General features: G+C 39.3%; 3 protein-coding genes and 1 pseudogene across 3 annotated transcripts; 2 read left to right on the forward strand and 2 right to left on the reverse strand.

Moving 5' to 3' along the window:
• Positions 1-37: 37 nt before the first annotated feature.
• LOC112181761 (sphingoid long-chain bases kinase 2, mitochondrial) lies at positions 38-4050 on the reverse strand. The gene is made up of 12 exons (XM_024320161.2): positions 3698-4050; positions 3521-3597; positions 2852-2905; positions 2693-2752; positions 2190-2267; positions 1980-2026; positions 1854-1894; positions 1602-1686; positions 1400-1514; positions 1171-1293; positions 970-1070; positions 38-745 (listed from the first exon to the last, which is right to left on the reverse strand). Exons 1-12 carry the CDS (start codon positions 3888-3890, stop codon positions 616-618), a joined length of 1104 nt encoding a protein of 367 aa, XP_024175929.1. The 5' UTR covers positions 3891-4050; the 3' UTR covers positions 38-615.
• A 410-nt stretch (positions 4051-4460) lies between these two features.
• Positions 4461-6599, reverse strand: LOC112181764 (50S ribosomal protein L5, chloroplastic). Its single transcript, XM_024320164.2, has 3 exons — positions 6320-6599; positions 5739-5939; positions 4461-4939 (listed from the first exon to the last, which is right to left on the reverse strand). Exons 1-3 carry the CDS (start codon positions 6557-6559, stop codon positions 4610-4612), a joined length of 771 nt encoding a protein of 256 aa, XP_024175932.1. The 5' UTR covers positions 6560-6599; the 3' UTR covers positions 4461-4609.
• A 1071-nt stretch (positions 6600-7670) lies between these two features.
• Positions 7671-14419, forward strand: LOC112181758. Its single transcript, XM_024320158.2, has 10 exons — positions 7671-8496; positions 8610-8708; positions 8868-9067; positions 9810-10003; positions 10194-10302; positions 10449-10765; positions 11116-11508; positions 11877-11958; positions 12079-13710; positions 14042-14419. Exons 1-10 carry the CDS (start codon positions 8429-8431, stop codon positions 14206-14208), a joined length of 3261 nt encoding a protein of 1086 aa, XP_024175926.1. The 5' UTR covers positions 7671-8428; the 3' UTR covers positions 14209-14419.
• Positions 14420-20826: 6407 nt separating this feature from the next.
• On the forward strand, positions 20827-22369 carry LOC112168878 (annotated as a pseudogene).
• The last annotated feature ends 1672 nt before the right edge of the window (positions 22370-24041 follow it).

A 24041-nucleotide genomic window follows, 5' to 3' on the forward strand; every position in this document is an offset into this window, starting at 1 on the left:
TAGATTCACTATTCAGCAAAGAACAAGGAGGAGGTTAAGAAAGTAAAGTTCATCACTGCAAGCCAAATTTACTGCACTTTTTATAGTTCCCATCTTTGGAAACTCAGTTTCCTATGTCTGAGTTTCCTAACTATTGTGTTACAGCTACCAACAAAAATCGAAGTGATGAGTTTTATAAATCCTCTTCCTTCAGATTGAGGAAAACAGAGAAAATTAGGCCAAGACTTGGTAAAGCAAACCAGAGCACTTCAGTTTAACATTTATTCACACCAAAATGTATCAAGTCAATACCAGCTCTTATTCTCAGCTCAAGTGTGAAGAGCCAGCATGGACGACATGTCAGTACCTTCAATTTGACTATGTTGGAGTTTGTATAAGTTTGTTAGAAGTTAGATGATCAGATAAATCGATCTGTAACTCTATCATAGTTTGTTTGGCTTCAGTTATGTAGGCACTGGTGTGTATATTGTAGTTTGTTGAACTCTCTATCTGATTGATTTATTCCATGAGAAAGAACTGTCCAGTCTATTTTCTCTGCAGCATCAGTTCTGATGCTAAGATACCTCTGCCAACTCTATTCTTCAATAAGCACCGAGCACAAGTTCCAGCATTATGTCAACATATCATCTCAACAGCAGAAGGTAATATACAAAATTTTCTAGGCAGGAATCCTAAATGTTCGCCATCTGATTGAACATAAATGCTGCCACTTCCTGAAATCTCCTCCACTTCAATAGAATGTACGCTGCAAGAAGAACAAAATGAATAAGAGGAAAGCACACAAGAGAACCCTACATCTAATAGCCGTGGATGAAAGAGCTCATCGGGAAACCTTTGTGGCTTCGGCTTTTAGTTTTTATTTTTCTACGCAAAGATAGAAAGGAATATGGGAGAAACAAAGGAGAGAGGGAGACGGAGAAAACATGAAAAGTATATTAGCCTGAGACAGCTTCACCTAACATGACCTACCTTCTTGATGATACATTTTCCACCGATAGATGAGTCCCATTGTACAACTTATGTAGCTTCAAGACGAAGTCATACCACTTGAAGTCCTGAAGAATCACAACCTGCCAAGAAAGTTCAGAACACAGTTCAGAAATATTGGAAAAAAAAACCCTGCATTATATACTTTTCTATCAACAATTAGGTGCAGTAAAACTAATCCACCTCAAATTTTCCATTCTGAGGATCAGCATTTGGTGTAATTTTCATGCCACCACCAAAGTATTTTGCATTTCCAATGCAAAGGGCTGTTACTTGAGGATATACTTCCCACTCCCCTTCATTGACCTAGATCAACAACATTTTATTAAGTGGAGTGGATGATTTGTAAGGTAAATAAATATGCAAGCAATAAACTACTGACTACTACTTCTCAACGCAATACAATACTCACCTTGATCTTAAGGTCCTGATTACGGTGCCCAATAAAGCCTTTCAAAGCACCAATAACATAGCACAAGTTTCCGAATCTCTTGTATTTAGAAGCATGGTATCCTGCTTTTGCACTCCTGCAAAATATCCACCCCAACAAAATGTCAGAGAGATTGTCTAAAAATCAGCATGTGTCTAGTGAAAATTTTCCAACTTGAACTTACAAGTGAATGTCAGCAACATTAATAAAGTAATGAGGTTCATCAGTTTCTCCACTAATAACTCCAACATCTATCCGTGATCTCTGTCCTGCAGAAGGCAATTATGCATCTCTGCCTTCAGCATATATAATTCACAAAGTAAATGCAAGATGAATCATTAAGTGAAAGCTCCTTCAGTATTAATCAAAGATGGATTACACAAAAAGAACAAACAATATAAAGATTGAGAGAGAGGGAGGGGGCGAGAGAGAGAACCTTTGGCTATGCGTTCGATGGCTTCATAAGGATTATTTTTCCTGATAAAATAACAGATATTCAAGAATCTTGAGCAAGTGAACATAGACAACTCAAATGATACCAGATTGAAATGCACGAACTAACCAGCCAAATGATCTGGCAAAATCGGACCCAGTTCCCAATGGAATGAGCTGTAGAAAGCAAACAATAATTACATCTTCCCTTCAGAAATCCAAAGCAGGTAGTTTATGAACCAATTGAGCATTTCACTAATGACTGAATTTGGCAATAACTACATACAATGAAAAAAAGAATGTAACTTAAGATTACAAAACTCCTATGGTAATCACTTACACCGAGGGCAGTTGAATGGGTGGCCTCTCTATCATAATTAGTAACAGGTTTTCCGGCCCAAAAGAATCCATTCACAACCTGATTATCAGAAGCTCATGTAGATAAGCAACAGTATAGATCATATGCGTACACATCCGTAGCACACAATACAGATATACCATATAAATCAGAACACTTGCAGTTTTGAAAGTTACATGTACCAAATAGTTTCACAAAAATCCATTAAATCATTGCTTATGGTAAAACTGTATATGCCCATAACTGAAGCCAAATCCTACACCGAAAGATTTATCACTTGTTAAAATTTGAGAGACAGATTCATTTTCCTTGGTCATTTGTAAAACCACATCAGTACACCAAAATGTCTGATCAAGAGATGGTAAAGAGTATATCCCATATCAACCAGTCATTTGCAGAATATGAAAGACCCAGACCCAGGGCAGGGGAGAAAATGCAATTGACCAGTCATCGCAGTCCTTCCATGAACTTTAAAATCTCAATACCTCATGCAAAGTTCCATCTCCTCCCACCACGATTACAGCATCTGCACCCTCCCGTATAGCCTGCATAGCATTAGAATCATAGTATCCCTTCTTAAACCAATCTTCCAGCAAACAAACTAGATTTAGTTCAATCTCAAACAATAAAGTATGAAAGCTCACCTCCCGTGTTATGTCGATTGCATGAGATGGACCTGATGTTAAAGACTCGCATATCTGCCCATAACATAGACAAGCAAAAGTACAAGTTCAAAGCTGCATCCCAATGGAGAACCAAAAAAATACAGCACAGGCTGCAAACAGATAATTGGACAGTGAAATATGGTCCATGTCACCATACTTACCCTTATTAAGCTATATGCATAAAAGTGTGGTGAACAGTAATTTTACACTAAGCCATTTGCTAAATCCAACATGTAAAGGTACTTCAAACCACAGAGCACTTAGAACAGCAATCAACCTTGAATACCATTACAGAATGAAAACTTATACCCTCAAATCAGGAATTCACTTGTAAATCACTTTGATTTCATAGACATACATCAGTCAACAGACTGTAAACACTTCTCTAACAAAAGGACGGCCCTTTTCAACAAATACACATCTTTCATAGAAGAAACAAATCTCCACTGATCATATCAGTTGCCAAACAACACAAAACCGATCCAAAACAACATCTACAAGCAATTCATCCATAACCAACAATGACATAAAATCAATGCCTCCATATTCCAACCTCAAATGAAATGAACTAGTCAACCAGAATTGGGTTTTGGGTCAAGCTCAAAACTTTGTAACAAACAAAAAACCAAAGAAAGATAACAAGCTCACATTGCAATCAGCACCAAGACGAGACCTCAAATAAGGAAGCAGCTTCTTCCACTCCTTACCAGTCCTCCCATTAGCCCCTGCTCCAATTCCCCCACTTTCACTACTCACCAATCCTCAAAAAAAAAAAAAAAAAAAACAAGAACCCAAAAACAAAAACAGAGAGAAAGAAAGAGAGACCTGAAGGATTGACGACGAAAACGAGGTCACGCCGGTGAGAGGAGGAAGACCCACTTCTGGAAACAGAGCGCTCAGCATAGAGATCAGGGGCTTTGGGAAGCTCGGCTCTGACGACGGCCCATGATGGTTTCGCCATTGGAAGTCTAACTGTAGCTATTCCGCAACCCAATGCTATCTGATTAATGCTACCCATTTTGGTTTTCTTTATAAAGCTTCAGTCTTTGTGGGTTTTCTTCTCCAAAGCTTTGTGCTTTTGCAGAAAATCAAAGGTTTAAGAAGACTAACGAGGTTTTCTGGGTTCATCACTGTTCAAACAGAGCAGTCATTTTGTTAATTAACACCTCAGTATTAGTCCGCCCACGTTATTTAGATTCTTTAATTATTTTGCTATATTTTGTTCGGCTGGCAATAGTATTATACACGTGGCAAATGATTCTGCTGGGAATCAACGTCAAAGTATCTATTTTGGTTATATGTATGTGACATTTTCACTATACACAACAAGAATAAGCTCATTTTCATTAAGAGTTGGTGGTGATTGAAGTTTGCAGGATACAAAAAGCGAAGTGTATCCTATCACAGCATGGCAACCCTCGTTTTCTTCTTCTCCCCAATGGGGAGAATTTGGCTTCTTCTATGGCAATCCCCTTGTGAAGGATTGGAGGTGAACAGTGAAGGATTGGAGGTGAACAGAGAAGTCATTGCTTAGGACCATATAAACATTATGCGGCCACATTCATGATTCTTAAGAATCAAGGGAAAATACCAAAAGTGTTGTTCATAGCTGCATGATTTGCACAACAGGAATAAGATCATTTTCATTGAACATTTGAACATACATTGACAGTTTGGTGACTGAACTTTGCAAAATACAAAACTAACAGAATGTTCCTATCTCCCAAAGGCAAACACTCATTTTCTTCCACCTCCCTTTCGACTGAAATGGTGAGACCTCAGCTTCTTCTTGCGCACTTCGGTTACTGGGCCAGTCTCTCTGAATGGCATTCCCATTAGAGCCAAAAGTGTCTGAGCTTCTTTATCTGTTTTAGCTGTTGTTTTGATGCAAACATCCATTCCCCTGCCCTTACCCAGATCAAACTTGATCTCTGGGAACACACTCTGTTCCTTAATTCCAACACCATAATTACCGTTTCCATCAAAGCTGTTCGGGTTGAGACCTTGAAAATCCCTTGTCCTGGGAAAACCCAAGTTAATGAGCCGATCAAGGAATGCGTACATCACCTGCAAAATCAACACTGGGTGCATGAGATTTCATGCAATTGGAATTATGAGATGATACATAAATTTTCAAGGGATTAGATCCACGCACACATAATCAAACACAGGCAGAGTTCTCAAGTACAATTCTGTAAGGGAAAGGGATTTTGCTTCTTTGTCAAACTATTTAATTTTATGCAACTAACTACTGATTCCTTGTATCAATACCATCACCAATGTAGGGTTACTAGTCAGTAGTCACTAGTAACAAACACTGATGTTGACTTGGTGCACAAACCACCCTCACCACTGTAACATCAATGTGGGTATCTTTTACCACACAACTGATAGTGCAACCATCATTGCTCTCTTTCTTTCTAACAACCATACCTATAATCATATCCATATTGACCATACTACTTCACATCAGGTTATTTCTTCCATGTCAAAAATAGAAAGAAAGGAGGCACTATTGGCCATGGTATAACCTTACAGATATGAATAAGCTACTCTTTTTCTGGTGCCATCATTACCAATATGTTTTACAGACTAACTTGTGACTGAGCTTTAGTTCAATCTACTACCAAGCCAAGAGGAAAAGAATATGAGTGTTGTATTACCATTGTAAACACTGCCAGACGGAATTCAGCACAAACCTCTATTCTAAATCTTGATTAACAATATTAAATATTGCACAGGAGTTTATAAGAAACATGAATAAAGGAATTGCTCACCAAAAAATGATAAATTCAGTCTTCTAAATATCTAAAAGAAATGAAGCTGACAATACGATTCATCTATTAAGCAGGAAAAGAAAGCTCACATTTCCTCTGAGTGTGACAGCAATCCCAAGTGGCTGACCTTCCCTGATCTTAAACTGCGCAAGGGAAGCCTTTGCTCTTGTCTTCACAGGTCTCTGCCCTGTAATGAGCGCCAAGTCACGCATCGCTGCTTCCAATCCCTTAGCATTCTGCTGAGCATCTCCAATACCACAGTTCACCACAACCTTCTCAACCTTCGGAACCTACAGCAAGTTCCCCATTGCACAAATCACCAACATAACAAACTTCATTAAAGCACTCAATTTCACAAACCCAACAATCGAACTCTCGAAATTAATACAAACAAAAAGACTCTATTTACACCAAAATCATCAACACAGAGAATTCAACATCACAATAAGTACGAAAACATGAATCCCCAAATCCAATTTTAATTAAAACTGAACCACATTGTCACTGGTTTATCTCAAATTTCATTTCTTTAACCAAAAAGTTACTTACTTTCCTAAAACCCAGTCTTTCTACACCTAAATTAGACCCCAATTCATGAACATAAAATCAAACAAACAACTAATTATATATAAAATTAGACTGAAAATACAAAAATGGAAGCTTTATTCACCTCATGGATGTTCTGGTATGAGAACTCTTCTTTGAGCTTAGGGATGATTCTCTCAAGGTAAGCCGTCTTGAGCCGACTGGCCTTCTCCGACTCCGTCTTCTCCACCAGCACAACCTCCGCGGCCTTCACTACGCTCACATTTCTAGGGTTTCCGAACGCCAGCCGCGGAGGCGAGGCTGCAATTGGGAATTGGCCGTGAAACGACGACGTAGAGGAGCGTAAGAGCGAAGGGCACGCCATGACTAGTCTCTGTTGTTTCAGTCTCACTGCTTGTATTTTTGAGCTTCAGTGTGAGGTAAGGTTTTGATGGGATGAGAGTAAAAGAGTCTTGAATTGGAAGTTATTTACGAAAATGTCTATTCGATGTGTGATGTGGTTTTTTTTGTAAAATCGGAGAAGGTTGGGGGTGATTGTTGGATATGGAATTTTGTGAATGAAATAGGATAAGGTGTTGTGGTTTTGGAAGAAGCTGGACATGGTAAAAGTGACATGTGATGATCATTAATCATATTGTTTTATTTTTTACAATTTATCCATCGATATTTCTCCTCGAAATAGGTTAGCAACAGGTGAAGAATCTAAATAACGAGAAATTATGAGTCTTGGATCACTTGCATGCTTGGTTGGTGTTGTTATATTGGACCTAACCACCACTTGACAGTATCACGTAAATTAAATTAATATTAAGAAAGGTGTGCGCTTTACATTATAAATTAGTAATAGATGAATAATCTAAGTAACGATAAATTATTAGTTTTGGACCACCCGCACACCCAATTAGTATTGTTGTCTTGGAATAGTTCATGAACGGACAATGTCATGTAGATTAGTATAATGAAAACGGAAGCTTACATTACAGATTAGTAACCATAAACCGCCCATCTACCCAATTGGTTTCGTTGTATTATACCAGACCATCACTTGACAATGTCGCGTAGTAATCCATAAATACATCATAATTACGCACGAATGCCTCATACATATTTCAGTACGTGCAATTATTAAGGTAAGACGCGTGTGAACATATATTATTATCATAATACATTTGGTACATTTCTATCACAACTAACCCTTTGACAAAAACCAAAAAACTGTTGAATTCATCTAAAAGGTCATACTCCTTCACTTCAACATCCACGCCCCTCTTCCCCACTCCTCAAGTCACAACCCTCTCTAGCTCAAATGATCCTCAAAGATCAAATACCAGCAACTAAAAAAGTAAAAACCCTAGAAAATCCAATTAAACACATGACCATGACACACCAACAAGAAAACAAGAGAGCGTGCACGTCACAAACAACAGAAGGCGCGTGAGATCTCCTCAAAAATAGTAATATTTGTTCTCTGTGCGCTGTGAAGGTGAGCAAGGTCATTTCAGGTAAGCGAGACCCAACCAGACCACCACCCCTCCTCCATTGCTTTCTCTCTCTAAACACCTCTCTCTCTCTCTCTAAACAAACTCCATCGCTCCGATCGATATGAAATTGTATTCGTCCCACACCAAAACCCTAATCTTTCACTGACTCATCTTCTTCGATCCCGGCCGTTCATCCCTATAAGCTTCTGGAAGATCTTGGAACATTTTGAACAAAAAAAACCCTAGGCTCATTCCGCAGCTGAGATTCTCGTCCAACATATGAGGATTCTTTGTTTTCTGCCGATTTCTTGAAATCGACGTTAGATTTTGCAGAAAGATACTTGCTTTTTGTATATATCTGTTGAGTGTTTTTGGATTGGAACAAGGTTTGATTGGGGTGGCTATGGGAAGACTGAGCTGGATCGGAGAATGAATTAGGATCTAGCGCTAGTTGATTTAGATTGATTAGGAGTTGAGGGAATTTGATTAGGTATGTGGTGATTGTTTGGAGTTTTTCGCAGCTTTTCGAATTGACTTTCGGGTTTCTGGGTTAGGAACTGGTGTAACAATCAGTGGGTGTATAAGATTGAAGGTTTGGGTTGATTTGGATGCGGATATGGTTAATGGGTTTTGTGTTTTGAGCTTGGAGTAGTGACTGTTCAATTGAAGAAGAGTGGTGGTTTTTGTGGTTCAGTGAAGAAGGTTGATTGGGTTGTAGTTGGGAGTTGGGGTATAGTGCTAGTATTTGCAGAATGAGCTTAGAGAACGAAGACCAACACTTGCCGGATCAGCCCGCCGAAACGAATCATGAAGTTAATAAGTAATGCATTTTTCTTTGGCATTTTTGGTTTCTGTGATTGCTAGGGTATTCGGTTATATATATGTTCATTCCCTTGCCGATGGTGATGTAACAGACATTTTTCAATGATGCAGGAAGTTAAAAATATCGTATACGAGGGAGTTTCTTCTGTCATTGAGTGAGTTAGAATCCTGCAAGAAGTTGCCAGATGGGTTCGACCGGTCATTCCTAAGGTGAATCGCCTCTTTCAAGTAGTTAGGGGTTATACATACTTGGTTTCGCTGGTTTGTTTTATCTTGCTGTACCATGGTTATTGATATTGCTTTAATCTTGTGTTAAGTCTTGCTCATAGTTTATGCTTTCTGTTTCCATTCCTTCCCTTTTCATATCAGTGAATTCGAGGATGCTTTCAGAGGGCAAAGGCCATCTAGTGGTTTGTCAGCAAATAGTTTCAGGCGAAATGATTATGGTTCATCACCTCCTACTAGAGGTGATGCAGCTGGTTATTCGCGACTGCCTCATGGAAGGTGGGAAAGTCGTTCTTCTGGACGCAGTGATAAAGATAGTGACACGCAATCTGACAAGGACTCTGGTGAGGTTTTAGGTTAATCATGACTATTGATACTTTGATATTAAACTTCTACATATATGGTCTTCTATGTATAACTCCAAATGTATCTAGATATCTATGTTTCAGAGAATAGTTCACATGATTGTTAGTTGCTTGTGGTAGACTGGTGTCTTTACAGGTACTTCCCAAGTACCAAGCAGGCCTAGCCTGCAAATTCAGTGCATTTATTTTGAACTTAGTCATTTGGCAGAAGAATACCTTATCATGAAACTTGGGAACTCTTATGGGGAATTAAGTCCAATCTTCCAGTAGACCAAGCGAGGTGATTTTTTATGTTTGTATGGGTAAAAGAAATACTTACCCAGTCAAGCTAGCATTATAAAGTTCCTTTATGAGTAATTAACTGAGACTGCGAGGAAAATGGTTAAATATATCCATATTATGTTGTTATTGGATATCCGTGGGAGTTGAGTGTTGAGGACAAATGTTGGGGGAAGCTGATATTTATGGTGAGGAGACTGGTTGTTAGACATATTGATTAGGATATAGAATTGACTAGTGGTGCCCCTGGGTGCCTGGTTAACTGTTAAGATCCTACTCTTCTACATTTCCTGTCTTGAAGCAGTGCTTTGTCCTCATTTAGTGTCAGGCTCTTTTCTGTGGCAATTCATATGGCATTCTTGTATTGCTGAGATCCTGCTCAGCTGTTTCTCCACAAATTTAGATATCTGAAATTGTATTTGCTGATCTGTTGAATATACAGATTCCGGAAGGCACTATGGGAACCAGGCTCGGCGGCCTTGGCAGGTCCCTGAGCATGATGGACTTCTCGGAAGTGGTTCCTTTCCAAGACCAGCTGGGTTTGCTGGAGGGATAGCGGCACCCAAAGTTCGACCTAATGATACCTACCAACTAAATAGAAGCAATGAACCATATCAGCCTCCCCGTCCTTATAAAGTAAGTTTTTGACTTGTTTGTGGCCCTACCGTGTGTGTTAAAAAATTCACAAAAAGCATAATGCCTGCAGTAGCGAACTTAATATCCACCAGTTTGATGTGCTGCAGTATTATTTTATATGTCTTTAAACCAGTATAATGCAGAGAAAAGCTTCTTAACTATATTTTTTCCCTTGTCCTATAATTTGCAGGCACCACCTCTCACACGAAAGGAGATTACCGACTCACTTAATGATGAAACTTTTGGTTCCTCTGAGTATACAAATGAGGATAGAGCAGAAGAGGAAAGAAAGAGAAGAGGTACTTGTTTTTATCTTTAGGGTGGTTACGTAGAACTGATTGCAAGTTTTCTGTGTTTTTTGTATTTTTTGTACCTCTTTAGCTTGGGTCAGTATGTTTTGCTGTCAATTATATGCAAGTTTGAAATTTGATGGCTTTTCTCCCAGATTCCTTTGAACTAATGAGGAAAGAGCAGCAGAAAGCATTTCAAGAAAAGCAGAAGCTGAAGCCAGAGAAGAATAAAGGTGGCTTTGATTTTTCTACGCTGTTGGATGATGATACCAAAGAAGAGAAGAAACTTTTGCCGAGGAGCAGTGAAATTGCTGAGCCTCGGCTACCACCAGCATCAAATAATGATGGGGAAAAGTCTAATTTACCCTTGCAAACTCCTGCATCCAGACCTCTTGTGCCCCCTGGTTTTACTAGCACAGTTTTGGAAAGAAATCTTGGAACAAAATCCTTGAACCATCCCCATCAAGTGGAGGTAACCACTATGTACTTTTTTTTTACTAATGAAGACAGTGTTTTCCTAGATTATTGTCTTTTTAATTCTTAATGCTTAGCATAGGTTATGCTTTGAAATGATTACAATCTTGCTAATAAGTGTCGAGAGATATTTGGCTGAAGAACTTTTTAACCACGTGTGTCTAATACTGAGTTAATATAGTAGTGGATATCATGTCTGTCTTCTGATTTTGTTTAATTTTTCTGGTCGTTTTACCAATTAATTTATAGTTTTGCTAAAATACACTCTAGGGAGCCAACCTCATATGAGGGTTTCCTATTTCATACCCTATTTGCATTCATCATTAATCTGTCGCTTCTTTCTGTTAGGTTGGGAATTCTGGACTTGAGGATAACATTCTACATGGCAAAAGTAACCGTGTTGTAAATGGTACTTCTGATAATCGAGTGGAAAAACAACCGGTTGAGCAAATGGTTTTGGGCAAGCAGCATCATGCAAGTGCAAGTACTCATGCTTCATTTGATAGTATGAGTGAAAAGAGTCTAAATTTGTTACCACCTCAAGGTGCTTATAATAAGATAATTGGCGTGGATAGTCAATTATATAATAAAGCTAATACACCACAAGCTTTAGAAGCTTCCAAAAATAGTGAAGTGTTTGAGATCGATGCTGAAAAGGTGACTAATTCTACTTCAATACTGGAAAAGCTTTTCAGCGGTGCAGTACCTTTAAATGGTGTTGGCTCCTCAAATATCATTGAGGTATTCATGGTGTCTTTCTCTCTCTCTCTCTCTCTCTCTCTCTCTCTCTCTCTCTTATTTTTAGAGTTCCTATTAAAATCTCCATTATTCGGGACGAATTTCAAGTGCCCACATTCTTGATTCACTCTTAATTTTAAGAAATAAAATAATCTAGCATCATTTAATATGAAGTTATGATACTGAGACCTGCCTTTGATAGGGCTCATTAGCATTATGTTTTATCAAAATTAAGTTTTCATTTTCATATTCCAACTTATGGTAAGCTTTAGATCCCAGGCAAGCAAGTTTGTGTATTTTTCTCATTTGAATCTGAAACAAAGTCAGTAGTTTGAGAAGTAGTCTCATTCATATCTTTTGTGCTTCTGCAGCCTCATGATAGCAAAGTGGATGAGGCACTGGGCCCTCACATTGTCAACTCATCAAAGTTTGCTCAGTGGTTTCATGAAGAAGGTCTGCTGCCATCAATTTCTTGTAGTTAGAAGCTTTTTAAATTTGTTTCCAACTTTAGTCATTTAAACTTGGAATGGAAAATGTACATTTTAAGCTTTAATTAGTTCTATTTTACTGCAGACAAGAAACCTGCTAATGAGATCTTATCCGGAAGGCCAAATGATTTGCTTTCCTTGATCGTTGGTAGTGAAAAAGCTGGACCTCATATTTCTGATGGGAAGCTACGCGATCACAGTTTTCTTAGTTTTCCCTCCCAAAACTCTGAACCTGCAGAGAGGCTTTTGACATCAAACATAGTATCTCCTCCAGTTGGAGACTCTGAGCATATGTACAAAAGTATTAAACCAGAGGCAGTTTCAGCAGTCCTTACATGTGAAGACCTTGAGCAGTCGATTCTATCTGAAATTAGTGACAGTGGTCCGACCTTGCAGCCCCCTGTTCAAAGGTCAGTTGTACCTGATAGAAAGGCTGAGCAGCCAAAAGCCAAAGTAGATAATCATGCATCGCAGCACCTACTCTCACTGTTGCAGAAGGGAACAGGCTTAAAAGATATTGAACCATCTTTGAATCAAGAGACAGCATCTTCTGAGAAAGTTCACAACATTGATGGGACACTTATTGGCACTGCACGTCACGTTTCAAAAGAGAAAAATGCTGATAATACTTCTGATCCAGGGAAGAGTCTGACGCTTGAAACACTATTTGGAACTGCTTTCATGAAGGAGTTGCAATCAGTTGGAGCACCAGTTTCTACGAAAAGAGGCCTTGTAGGGTCCGCAAGAGTAGATGTTCCGGAGCCTCATGGGTTGCCTTTTTCAGTATCAGACAATAGTTTTGTTCCTTCTGCAATTGATGTTGGACCTAATACAAGTAATCATAGTAACAGTGACATGACAGCAAATAGAAGGAAGCAAACCAAATCAGATAAGATCGATGAGCAGTTGCTAGGTTTTGATAATCCTCAAATTGACCTAGATTCATTACAGGTTAGAACTGACTTGGGGTCTAAGATTGGCGTCTTTGATGGGCCTGCGGATATTCGACTTCCTGAAGAGGATAGCTTAATTACCGTCAGTGAACCTTTAAACATCCAAAATTTTATGTCTACCGGGAATCTAGTGAAAAGCAAAGTATTCTCCTCCCCAAACACAGAAGTTGACATTGTTGAGAAATTGGCAGCTTTGAACTCTGCCTTCAAGGATGAAAGGTCTATCATGGGAAGCCAAGAAGGTCCACCTTTTCTTCGTGGCCCTTATGATATAAGACAGCCTGATATTCCTTATCAGAACCATAATGTCCAACCTTCTTCACAGCAGCTCCATCATCCTCAAATGAATCATAGAGGAACTTTTTTTCATCCATCAGATTCTCATCCTGGCAATGCCAACTCTCAGATGAATTTTATGACGCCAGAGGGTATGATCCGAAATGATCCTCCTCAAAGTCATCAGTTTCCTGCAAATATGCTCCGTCCACCTTTCCATCATGCGAACACTGGACAATCTGGGTTTGATGCTCATCATCACCCTATGTTGCAACAGATGCATATGGCAGGAAACTTTCCTCCGCCTCACTTGCTACAAGGATTATCCAGTGCTCCAGCCCTGCCTCCTCATCCGAACAGGGGTGCACCTTTGCCTGCTCATCCAAACAGTCAGGTTTCTAGCTTTATGGAAGAATTGAACCCAATGGCCGGCTTTCCGTTTGGTCCTCGGCCAGTCAGCTTAGGTGGTCATGGCATGCCATCGCCAGGTAAAACCACTTCTCTTTTCATTTGCTATTGGTGCTTGTAGTTGAATTAGTTCTCTGCCTGCTATTCTGATTTATTTGGGGAATGCGTCCATGTAGTGTCTTGGTAGAGTTTGCACCTTTACTTCTCTATATTCTAGAAATTACTCGAATCATTAAAACTATGCCCAAAGTCTCCCACAATAATTTTGAACCCCTTTGACATTCAACTTCTGTTAAACTAATGGAAACCTTCTTAATTATGTTGACCTGTTTTTTTAGTGATGAGGTTCAACTTTGAGTTTCATCTTCAGAAACTGCATGTATAAAAATACTGACTTTCGTTAAATTTCAGCTCCTGATGTTGCTGGTGGAAGCAACCATCCTGAGGCATTGCAAAGGCTCCTTGAGATGGAAATGAGATCAAACCCGAAACAGATTCACCCATTTGCTGCCAGTGGTGGGCATAATAGTCAAGGGATGTATGGGCATGAACTGGACATGGGTTTTGGGTATAGATAGTTAGTCAGATGTTTGTGCTTGTGTATATCAATGTATTGACAGTCTCTTGCTCAGATGTGCAATTCAACGAATGGCGATGTGTTTAATGTTGCTTCTTTCATATTGGATGTATGGAGGCTAGTGTAAGTAATGGATTTTCTTGCCATTGGCCATGTTATTGGGTTCATTTTGTTCTTTTTTTCATTTCGGAAGCTATGGAATTTTAAATGAGACCGAATATAGTGACAATTTCATCAGAGGTGGAGACAGCAACTTGGGTGTAAGTATAACACTACCACACCAAGTTCGTCTACCAATTTCTATTCATCAAAATGTTCATTTCGTTTAATAATGATCCATCATTCAATCCACATGCATAAATTCAAACCGAGTTTTGATGGTAATGCATAAATTGCAAGTACAAAAGATTACTCTGTTTTTGGTTGGAGGTGCCTGGAAGGGCAAATCGACCAAAGCTTCCTATAACAAATAATATAAATAGAGGAACACCGTCTACTAATTTTCGTCAAAAGAAATCTTCCAAAACACAAAGAGGGACACTCTCTGCGGATGAACAACCTATCGCTTTATTTTCTTGTTTGGATCAGTCGCAAAGAGTTGCAATCATAATTCACTGCCCTATTTGATTATTATTGGATTTAAGGTACAAAATGGGCCATGGATATCATGTGCGGATGTCTCTACATTTTGTAATTTCTTGCCATACTAGTTAAATAGTTCTGTAATTAGATTTTAGTCATCGAAATGATGTATAAAAGAAACGTAACCCTTCGTTCTCTTCTCTCCCTCAACCTTACTGATCATCCGATTTGTTGTCCACTTCGGATATTTGGAGAATATGAACTATTGAACTTCATCGTGAATTGCGTAGCCAAGATGGATCAATCAATCAATGAGAACCGAATTAGACCCTGTATATAGTACCTATATCACATGCCACCGAACTTCATCGTGAATTGCGTAGCCAAGATGGATCAATCGATCAATGAGAACCGAATTAGACTCTGTATGTAGTACCTATATCACATGCCACAGAGCATACGTAACAACTTCTAGCTCGCACGACGTGGATCTCGCCTACGACATTTATTATCTTAACCAACACCCCAGTTACCTTGCTATGGTGGAGATCGACCGATATTTCATCGGGAGGTCACCCTCTCATGCTCTCTAAAAGGCTTCAAAAGATATAAGCAACACTATTCTTACATCCAAAATTAAAAACATATGAGGAGTGGACCTCCCTTATAAAAAAGACCCATTCCCTACGTAGAAAAGTCTTGATCCATAATCTCCCCACACTTACATTGGCTACTTAGCCACTCTCATAATGAAACATTCTAAGTGGATGTAGCCTGCTTTCAGGGCATAGGTAAACCACTATACATCATGTGTCATTCTCTATTTCTATCCTTCTTCTTACTTAGCCTATGAGTTATGACAACTTGACAGATTTGGCTTCGTTTTTGAGAATCAAAAACATGAAGTCTTGCCCAAGCTCTTTTGGTCATCTTATTGCCATGACATCATGGCACCTCGTTATGATCTCAAGCCCTCCTTTATGAGATCTTAGAGCCTCCTATACGTGATTCAGGCCTCCTTTGACTGATCTCAGTGCCCCCTACGAGATTCAAGCCCTCATTTGCATGATCTCATGGCCTCCCATACATGATGCACGATCTCACGGCCTCCATTTCGAGATCACATTGCTTGTACGAGATGCATGGCCTCCTTTACATGATCTCATGATCACCTCGGCATGATACCATGCTCAATATGATCGATCTCGTCATGATCTCGTAGTCACCTCGCGTTGATCTCATTGCCTCCCACTTGAGTGATCCCATGGTCAGATCTCCCGCTGCCGCATGTGATCCCATGATTACCTCGGTCTGATATCACAGCCGGAAATGATTTTATCACTCGGCATGATCTCCCTGGTCATGATTGATATTATCTCGCTTGGCATCATCACCTCGACATGATCTCGCTGGGCATGCTCTTACTCTCGGTCACCTCGACATCTTATCTCACTGGGCGTCATCTTATCTCGCTGAACATGGTCACCGCAGCATGATCTTATTCCATAACACATACCCCACCCCACCCCCCCCGCCCAGAGACTCGAATTCTTCCTCTTTATGCACTAAATGCTTTCGACCTTGTTAAGTTAAATTTCAATTGTACGTGTAGGTTCTTCAGTTTAATTAGTTGTTCTAGCTTCTTCTTCTTTTTTTGGACAAAAAAGAGATTTCATTAAACACCTCACTGGTAGCAAATACAAGACAGCCCAAAAGCAGGAATAGGTTAAATGAAGAGGCTCTAATGAGGACCACTGTAATAAGAACTAGTTTAAGATTTTTTGATTAATGGTTGTGAGACCTATTTTTCGATTATATTTCAGCAAATCAACCGTTAGATGTTTAGATATTCATGAGCATATCACTTTTACAAATTTTCAACCAAATTAGAAATCGTTAAGGCATTTATAATAGTAATTTATCATTTATAAACATGAATGGTTCAAATTTTACAAATTTGGTTCGTCCATTTGTTTGATCAAGTCCAACTAATAGGGTCACGAGGAAGTTCAAAAAGTTGGGTCATGTTTAAAATATAAGAAATTATTCAGTGCACCTACGTGCATTTACACCAACATAAATGTTATTGAATAGTGGGTCTCACAAAAAAATTATCAACTAGTCCTCATTAAAGTCTCTCCCATATTTTAAATATGTGTATCACTAGCAAAAACAAAAACAAAAATTGGGAATAGTTTATCAAATGTTACATAATGTTTAGTTCTCTGTGGTAAGTCGGCTAGCTGCAACACCAATCTACATCCCTATCATGTTACTGCTTTAAGCACATTTCATATATATTATCCATAAAAAATGACATTTGTACATCTTGTTTTTGTTTGTGGTACAAGAAAATGAGTTTATTCATATAGAACTGAATCAATTATTACATTTGACAAGTTGATATAATTCATAAGAGAATTGTGAGAATGGAGCGTAACGCTCCGCCAACTCCCGCAAGGGAGGCCTCTCGACTGCGGCCAGTTTCAGGTGGTGGTGGTCTTGTGTTTTTAACTACGAAGGGGATCTGCTTCCCTTTTTCTAGTCTTCCTCTTGGTGGTGTCGGCGGTTTCTGGCGGTACTCCTTGCTCCTAGGCTGTTGCCTATTTCTGTTCATCGCCGGTGCTGGATGTGGTGACGGTGGTTTTGAGGCCGATCTATAGGTGGATCGGTGCGTTAGAGCAAATGCACCCATGAACCAAGGGCAATTGCTGATTTGCTAACCAAATTGGTACTACCAATCTACTATTCATCTCAAATTGGCAATTGCCTTCAGCTTATACAATGCACCAATGAAAGGTAATTTGCCAGCCAATCTACTATTCACACTTCAAATTTGAATAATTCATTAAACTTATAATTTAATTAACTAAACAATTAACAATTAGAATAATCATACAATGTTAATTTAATAAAAAATTAATGCATATGTTAATTAAGTAGTCATGTAACTGGTCACGTAACTGACCATGTCACTGACCAAGTAACTGTAACTGGTCACGTAACTGACCATGTAACTGGTCACGTAATTGACCATGTAACTGACCATGTCACTGACCATGTAACTGACCATGTCACGTAACTGACCATGTAACTGACCACGTCACTGACCATGTCACTGACCATGTCACGTAACTGACCATGTAACTGACCATGTCACGTAACTGACCATGTAACTAACCATGTCACTGACCATGTCACTGACCAATCCATTATTCACACTTCAAATTTGAATAATTTATTAATTCTCAATAATGTTAAACTTATAATTTGATTAATTGAATAATTAATAATGAGATTAATCATACAATATTACTATAAAAAATTAATGAATAAATCTTTTTTAACAAATTAAATTTTATATCAAGCACAGATATCGTTCACAATAAAAAAAATATACATATAGTTATCATCAGGAAAAAAATTTCTATGACCATTACGAAATAGAATGAGTACTTACAGAATTTTTTGAAATACATTTGAGATTTTTTTTAAAACTTTTGAATTAATTTTTTAGGTGAAAAAAAGAAAGATTACCATTGGTATTTAATTACAGCCATTGGATTGAGATCCAACGACTGTGAATAAAGAACCATTTCTCAAATTTGTGTCTACAAGCGATGACATTTGTGCAAGATGTGGAGCCCGCCCCAATCAGTCGGGCAAACGGTTGGGCAAGAATTGGTCATCCAATTGCCTAGGCAGCTGGTCCCCACGTATGCCCCAGCAATTAGTCGGGCAATTTTTCATTGGTGCATTGCCCATTTGCTAACAATTGCCCAATTAGTCACCCAATCAGTACATGGGTGCATCTGCTCTTAGAGGTGCGACTTCTCTAGGGAGGTTTGATGCGAGGGCGAGATTCACTGTTTGGCCTACAGATTGTGGCGGGGATGACATGGGTGGTAATCACGGTTTCGATTTTTCGATTTGGTCTGAATGGGACAGTATTGATCCGATGGAGATGAAATCTGGCTCTCTGATCGGTGATGCGGGCAAGGGCTATGCTCGATGTGGTTTGATTACCAACGACCTAGAGGATGGTTGGCTATTTGGCTATGTAGCAAGCAGATGGGATCCTCCGGCTAGTGATAGCGGCATTGAGCACGAGTTCATTAGACGGGGGGCAATTAGCCTTACTTTTGGTGCGGATGCTGGTGGTAAGGACCGCGGCGGATAGGCTGTTGATAGTAGCGGCGCTGGTAGCAATGGCGAAGAAGGTTGAAGTGATGGTGGCGGCACCAGAATTTTGACTGATTGGGCCACTTGGGCATTGACTTGGTTTATGGGCCTGGGGTTTCATAGGGCCTGGATTACCCCTCTGTTGTGGGGTTGGATGGATTGGGTCTCTATAGCCCATGTTGCTGTTTAAATTTTGTTTAGGTCGCAAAAACCAGAGCCTTAGTTGAAATCGTTTTATGTCTGCTTCAAGGCTTCTAGGTTTTTATTAGAATAATGGTGCGTGGACTTCCTAAAAGGGGGTGTACCCGGGACTTTTTGGGATTTTATTCTTCTAGAACAGGGTTTTCATGAGGTTTTAAGGAATGATTCTTTCTGTCGACTCCATAGGGGTGTTTCGTTTTTATACTGCTTGCTTAATTTAATGAAAAGGCTGACCTATTTCGATAAAAAAAAATTATTACATTTGACTACCGAAACACTTAATTACGAATATGTCGATCATTTACCATGCACCATCTTTATTTATTTTTTTTATTTGTTCCACCAATGTAGCAGTGGAACATGAATTTCCTCTTTTATTATGGTTTTTCTTTTTTTTCAAAGAAAATCTGCAGAATGATAATTGTAATTTTAACTTATGGGCATAAATTTCCTCTTTACATTTAGGCATTTAGCTCTTGAACACAAAGGAAAATCCTGAATCTCTGCAACTGCCTGGCCTTCATCCTAACTGATCACTGCATGCTGGTTCATCATCGCTTGTAGAAGCACATTTCATTTTGATATCTCCGCAGATATTGTTGTGCGCTAAGAGGACAATATTGATGGAATTTCTTAGGACCTAATACTGCCAATCCCTATATATTACATAGACGTAATGTTAAATCCTCGATCGGCTTGTATATTTTCATTGTTTCCTTTCCCAGATTTCTTAGGACCTAATACAGCCAATCCCTATATATTACATAGACGTAATGTTAAATCCTCGATCGGCTTGTATATTTTCATTGTTTCCTTTCCCAGATTTCCTCAGTAAAGTTGTCCTGTTGTGTATGTCAGATGCATGGAAATTCTTAAACCCATTCTAGCTAGTAGTTTATTCCTAGGCTATCATAGCTAGATTCATGCATGACTGATCCTTAATTGCCTTCATATATAATTCAGAATAAATGCTATGCAGATCGACTTTTTCTCTTCTTAATTTGCTCATTGCAAACATTTGTGTACGTCGATCTATCTCGATCTGCACAATGTTTCTTCAGTTAGTTGTAGGTAAGCAAACATTAGCCTCTTCATTTTCTTCAAATTTCTGTCTCTCTTTGCTCAACCAATTTCATTCAATATATCTCAATTCAACCCTGACAAAGAGAACATACTCTATAGAGGCGATGCCAGGCCTAACTTAGGAACTGTTGAACTCACCCCACACTCGAAATCGTTCCCCGTAGGACGGTGTACTTATTCGCAACCTTATCACTTATGGGACTCTACTACTCAGTCACCTTCACACTTCACTACCAAGTTCACATTCATGATCGACACTTCAGACGAAGTCTCCTTCAGCGGTGGGTTTGCCTTTTTCCTTGCACCTTTTTGGTATCCAATTGCGCCTAACTCCTCCGGTGCTGATCTAGGACTATTCAACTGGACCACTCGTTTTGATACCTCCCACAACAGAATTGTGATAGTTGAGTTTGATACCAAAGAAAACAAGGAGTAGTGGGATCCTCATGGACCTCATGTTGAGATCAATATAAATAATATCTCATCAGTTGTCAATGCTAGTTGGGATTATAGTGCCGTGCGATCGAGGAAGGTGGCAAATGCACAAATAGCTTACAATGCTACCACAAACATGCTCAGTGTGCTTTGGAGATACCAAGAAGACTCGAAGCCTGTTTCTGGTGGGAGTACTAATTCTCTTTCTTACCAAATTAACTTACGGGATGTTCTCCCCGAACTGGTTACAATTGGTTTCTCAGCTAGTTTTGGACGTGAAAAGGGAATCTATGTGATAATTTCACTGGAATTCAATTCAATTTTGAATTCTGATGAAAGATCCAAATGTAATGATGTAAGTAGCAACAATGGAGAAAAAAAGAAGCATGCATTCTTCATAGGGGTGGTCAGTGCTATTTCTTTCTTCAATTTGATGCTTGGTGTGGCCTTGTGTACGTACAGTGGTGGTAAAGAAGCAGAGAGCCATCAAAGGACATGGAAATGTTTACCCCACTGCCGCGGTGCCCTCTATAACTAAGAACCTCGAGAGACTAGCCTTTCCACGACGGTTTGCTTACCAAGAATTAGTTGTAGCCACCATTCACCATTGGATTTGCAAAAGATAGAAGGCTAGGCCAAGGAGGGTCAGGACAAGTTTATAAAGGAGTCCTACAAGATATAGGTTGCGCAATTGCTGTCAAGCGAATCTTTGCAGATCAATGTGAGCACCATGAGATCATTTTCCTCAATGAAGTGAAGATTTTAAGCCGCTTGATACATAAAAATCTGGTGCAGTTTATTGGATGGTGTCATGAGCAAGGTGAATGCTTACTTGTTTATGCCTACATGCCTAATAGTAGCCTTGATGCTCATCTATTTGGTTGTCAGGCAACACTGCAATGGGATTTAAGGTACAAGCTAGTTAGCTTTAGGCTTGGCCTCAGCCCTGCATTATATATCTACATGAAGATGCGGAGCAGTGTGTCCTTCATAGGGATATTAAATCAGCAAACGTACTATTGGACAACGATTTCAGCACTAAGCTTGGAGATTTCGGGATTGCTAAGTTCGTAGATCCTCACTTGAAGGCAAGGACAACGAGGGTGGTGGGGACCTTTGGGTACATGCCCCCGAGTAAGTTTTTCAAGGGAAGGGCAAGCAAAGAATCAGACATGTTCAGTTTTGGAGTTGTTGCTTTGGAAATTGCCTGTTCCCGGCAGGCTTATCACGACGGAGAATACCACATACCACTTTTTGAGTGGGTTTGGCGATTATACCTTGCAGGAAATCTTCTGGATGTAGCTGATGAGAGATTAGGTATGGAGTTTGATCCAAGTGAAATGCAACGTTTGTTAATTGTGGGATTATTTTGCACTCACCCCAACAATAAGGAGAGACCTAGAGCAGGACAAGTGATGAAGGTCCTTCAGCTTGAAGCACCATTGCCACAACTTTCGCGTGAGAGGCATCATGATCATCATCAATATAATGAGTCTCTACCATCTGATCTTACATAATCCTAGCACAACCTGGTAGCAGCTTCATCCTTTGTACATATTATTACCAAATTTAAAATTCATAATTTTGTCGGGACTCTGTGTATAAAACACACGCGTACCGTGCAAGCAAATTTATCCATTCTAGTTAAAGAACCCCATTAGATTCCAAGTGACTCATAATTCGTTGACGAAATTAGCCTACCACGTGGGCTTGTTTTTACGTGATTTTGGCATGATTGTGAATTCGAACTCAATTTGAATATAAATCACAATATCAACAAATATTATTCACAATTTTTTTTTATCAAGGAATGACCCAATGATCATTTGTGATTTTTACCCTAATGACATAAATAATGGAGTCGTTTCTGATTCGCTGGTGCAACTACATACATTCCTTTTCATCTCAAGTGTTGATGTGCATATTGTTAATTACAATATCGTCTCTGGATTCCTTTTCATCTCCACAATACAATAGAGATTGTTGCTAAGAGGATTATATATTGATGAAAATTCCATAACCTTAAAGGGGCCATATCAATAGCCACCTAAATTATAGTTAAAATTAAACTCTGATTGTACTAGTCTAGAATCTTTGATTGCTTTCTGCTACTACTGCTCAGGAAGTTGGCCCTAAAGATAAGGGCAAGGCGAAACTCTTTTAAGTTTCCTGCTTCTATGCCTAGCATTTGATTTTGGAATCTGGTGCTATTCAAGTTTAGCTTCTCTAGTTGTACATCAATTGAGTTCTGCAAGGCCAGACATATAGAAAGGAAAGCACCAGTTCAAACTAAGCCCTCATGGCAACCTGCAACGGGTGGTAGCTGGAAACTAAACGTGGATGGAAACTTTTTACCAAGCTTTACTCATGGAGGTGTTGAAGGCATTCTCCAAGACCATGCAGGTAGATTTCATGCAGCCTTTGGATCCCTGTCTACTCTGTAGCCCCTGCAAAACAGACGGAACTGCTAGCTATTAAAGAAGGGCTTGCAATGCTGCAAACCATTTAGGCTGGGAATGCTACAGTCGAATCTGACTGCCTTGAAGCAACTTTAGACATTGCAAATGTGCAACACATGCATATTGCTGAAGCTGGCCTCATCGATGATATTCGAGTAACTCTTTGGACCCTGCCAAATGTTAAGCTACAACATACTTCTCGAGCTTATAGAAGGGTGGCTCACGGCCTAGCTAGCATAGCTTGTGAAGCTAGTCATAGCTCTGTTTGGTACGATAAAACTGGGCGTCCAACTTGGACTGTAAGCAACCTTAGGGTTCTTCTTTAATAATACATCCTTGTTTTGATTAAAAAAAAAAAAAAGGATAAACTTCATCGATAAAAACTTCATTAAAAAATAAATAAATAAAAAGAAGAACACGAACACTTTCGCTAAATATTAGTCATCGGCAAAACCTTATTTATAAGAATGACACCTCTGATAATTCTCGTTGGAATAAACTTCCCTTGAAAACATAGGCACACCCCTATCCAGAAAAAGGTTCGTCGGCAAATGCTTCACATGAAAGAAAAGTTGATCGATGGCTGTTTCGTCGGAAACGCAACAAAATACAAAATACAGACTTGCTTTTTGTTCACCTAGCCGTAGCTCATGGTCTATTGAAAGCAGGGGCGGATCCACATAGAGCCCAGCTTGGGCACTTGCCTAGACTGGATTTTTTATTTTACATTGATTTGGTGTAGGCAAGGGATGTGAAAATGACAAAAATAGGGAAAAACAAGGTGAATTGGGGAAGAAAATGGCAAAAATTAGGCAAAACCAAGGCAAAATCTTCACAATTGCCTCCAAAATCTGCAGCTTCTCTCTAATTCCCCTCCCTTCCCGTCCTGCCA

Source organism: Rosa chinensis, chromosome 1, assembly GCF_002994745.2.
Source record: "Rosa chinensis cultivar Old Blush chromosome 1, RchiOBHm-V2, whole genome shotgun sequence".
In the NCBI taxonomy this organism is placed as follows: Eukaryota; Viridiplantae; Streptophyta; class Magnoliopsida; order Rosales; family Rosaceae; genus Rosa; species Rosa chinensis.

Coding starts and splice junctions, on each gene's coding strand:
- LOC112181761 (XM_024320161.2), bottom strand. CDS start 3,890: ATGGGTAGCATTAATCAGATAGCATTGGGTTGCGGAATAGCTACAGTT. Junction 2,268..2,692: donor GAGATGGAACTTTGCATGAG/GTATTGAGATTT, acceptor TCTGATAATCAG/GTTGTGAATGGATTCTTTTG. Junction 2,027..2,189: donor CCCATTCAACTGCCCTCGGT/GTAAGTGATTAC, acceptor TGCTTTCTACAG/CTCATTCCATTGGGAACTGG.
- LOC112181764 (XM_024320164.2), bottom strand. CDS start 6,559: ATGGCGTGCCCTTCGCTCTTACGCTCCTCTACGTCGTCGTTTCACGGC. Junction 5,940..6,319: donor CATACCAGAACATCCATGAG/GTGAATAAAGCT, acceptor AACTTGCTGTAG/GTTCCGAAGGTTGAGAAGGT. Junction 4,940..5,738: donor CTGTCACACTCAGAGGAAAT/GTGAGCTTTCTT, acceptor TTGATTTTGCAG/GTGATGTACGCATTCCTTGA.
- LOC112181758 (XM_024320158.2), top strand. CDS start 8,429: ATGAGCTTAGAGAACGAAGACCAACACTTGCCGGATCAGCCCGCCGAA. Junction 8,709..8,867: donor TTCGACCGGTCATTCCTAAG/GTGAATCGCCTC, acceptor TTTTCATATCAG/TGAATTCGAGGATGCTTTCA. Junction 11,959..12,078: donor TCAGTGGTTTCATGAAGAAG/GTCTGCTGCCAT, acceptor ATTTTACTGCAG/ACAAGAAACCTGCTAATGAG.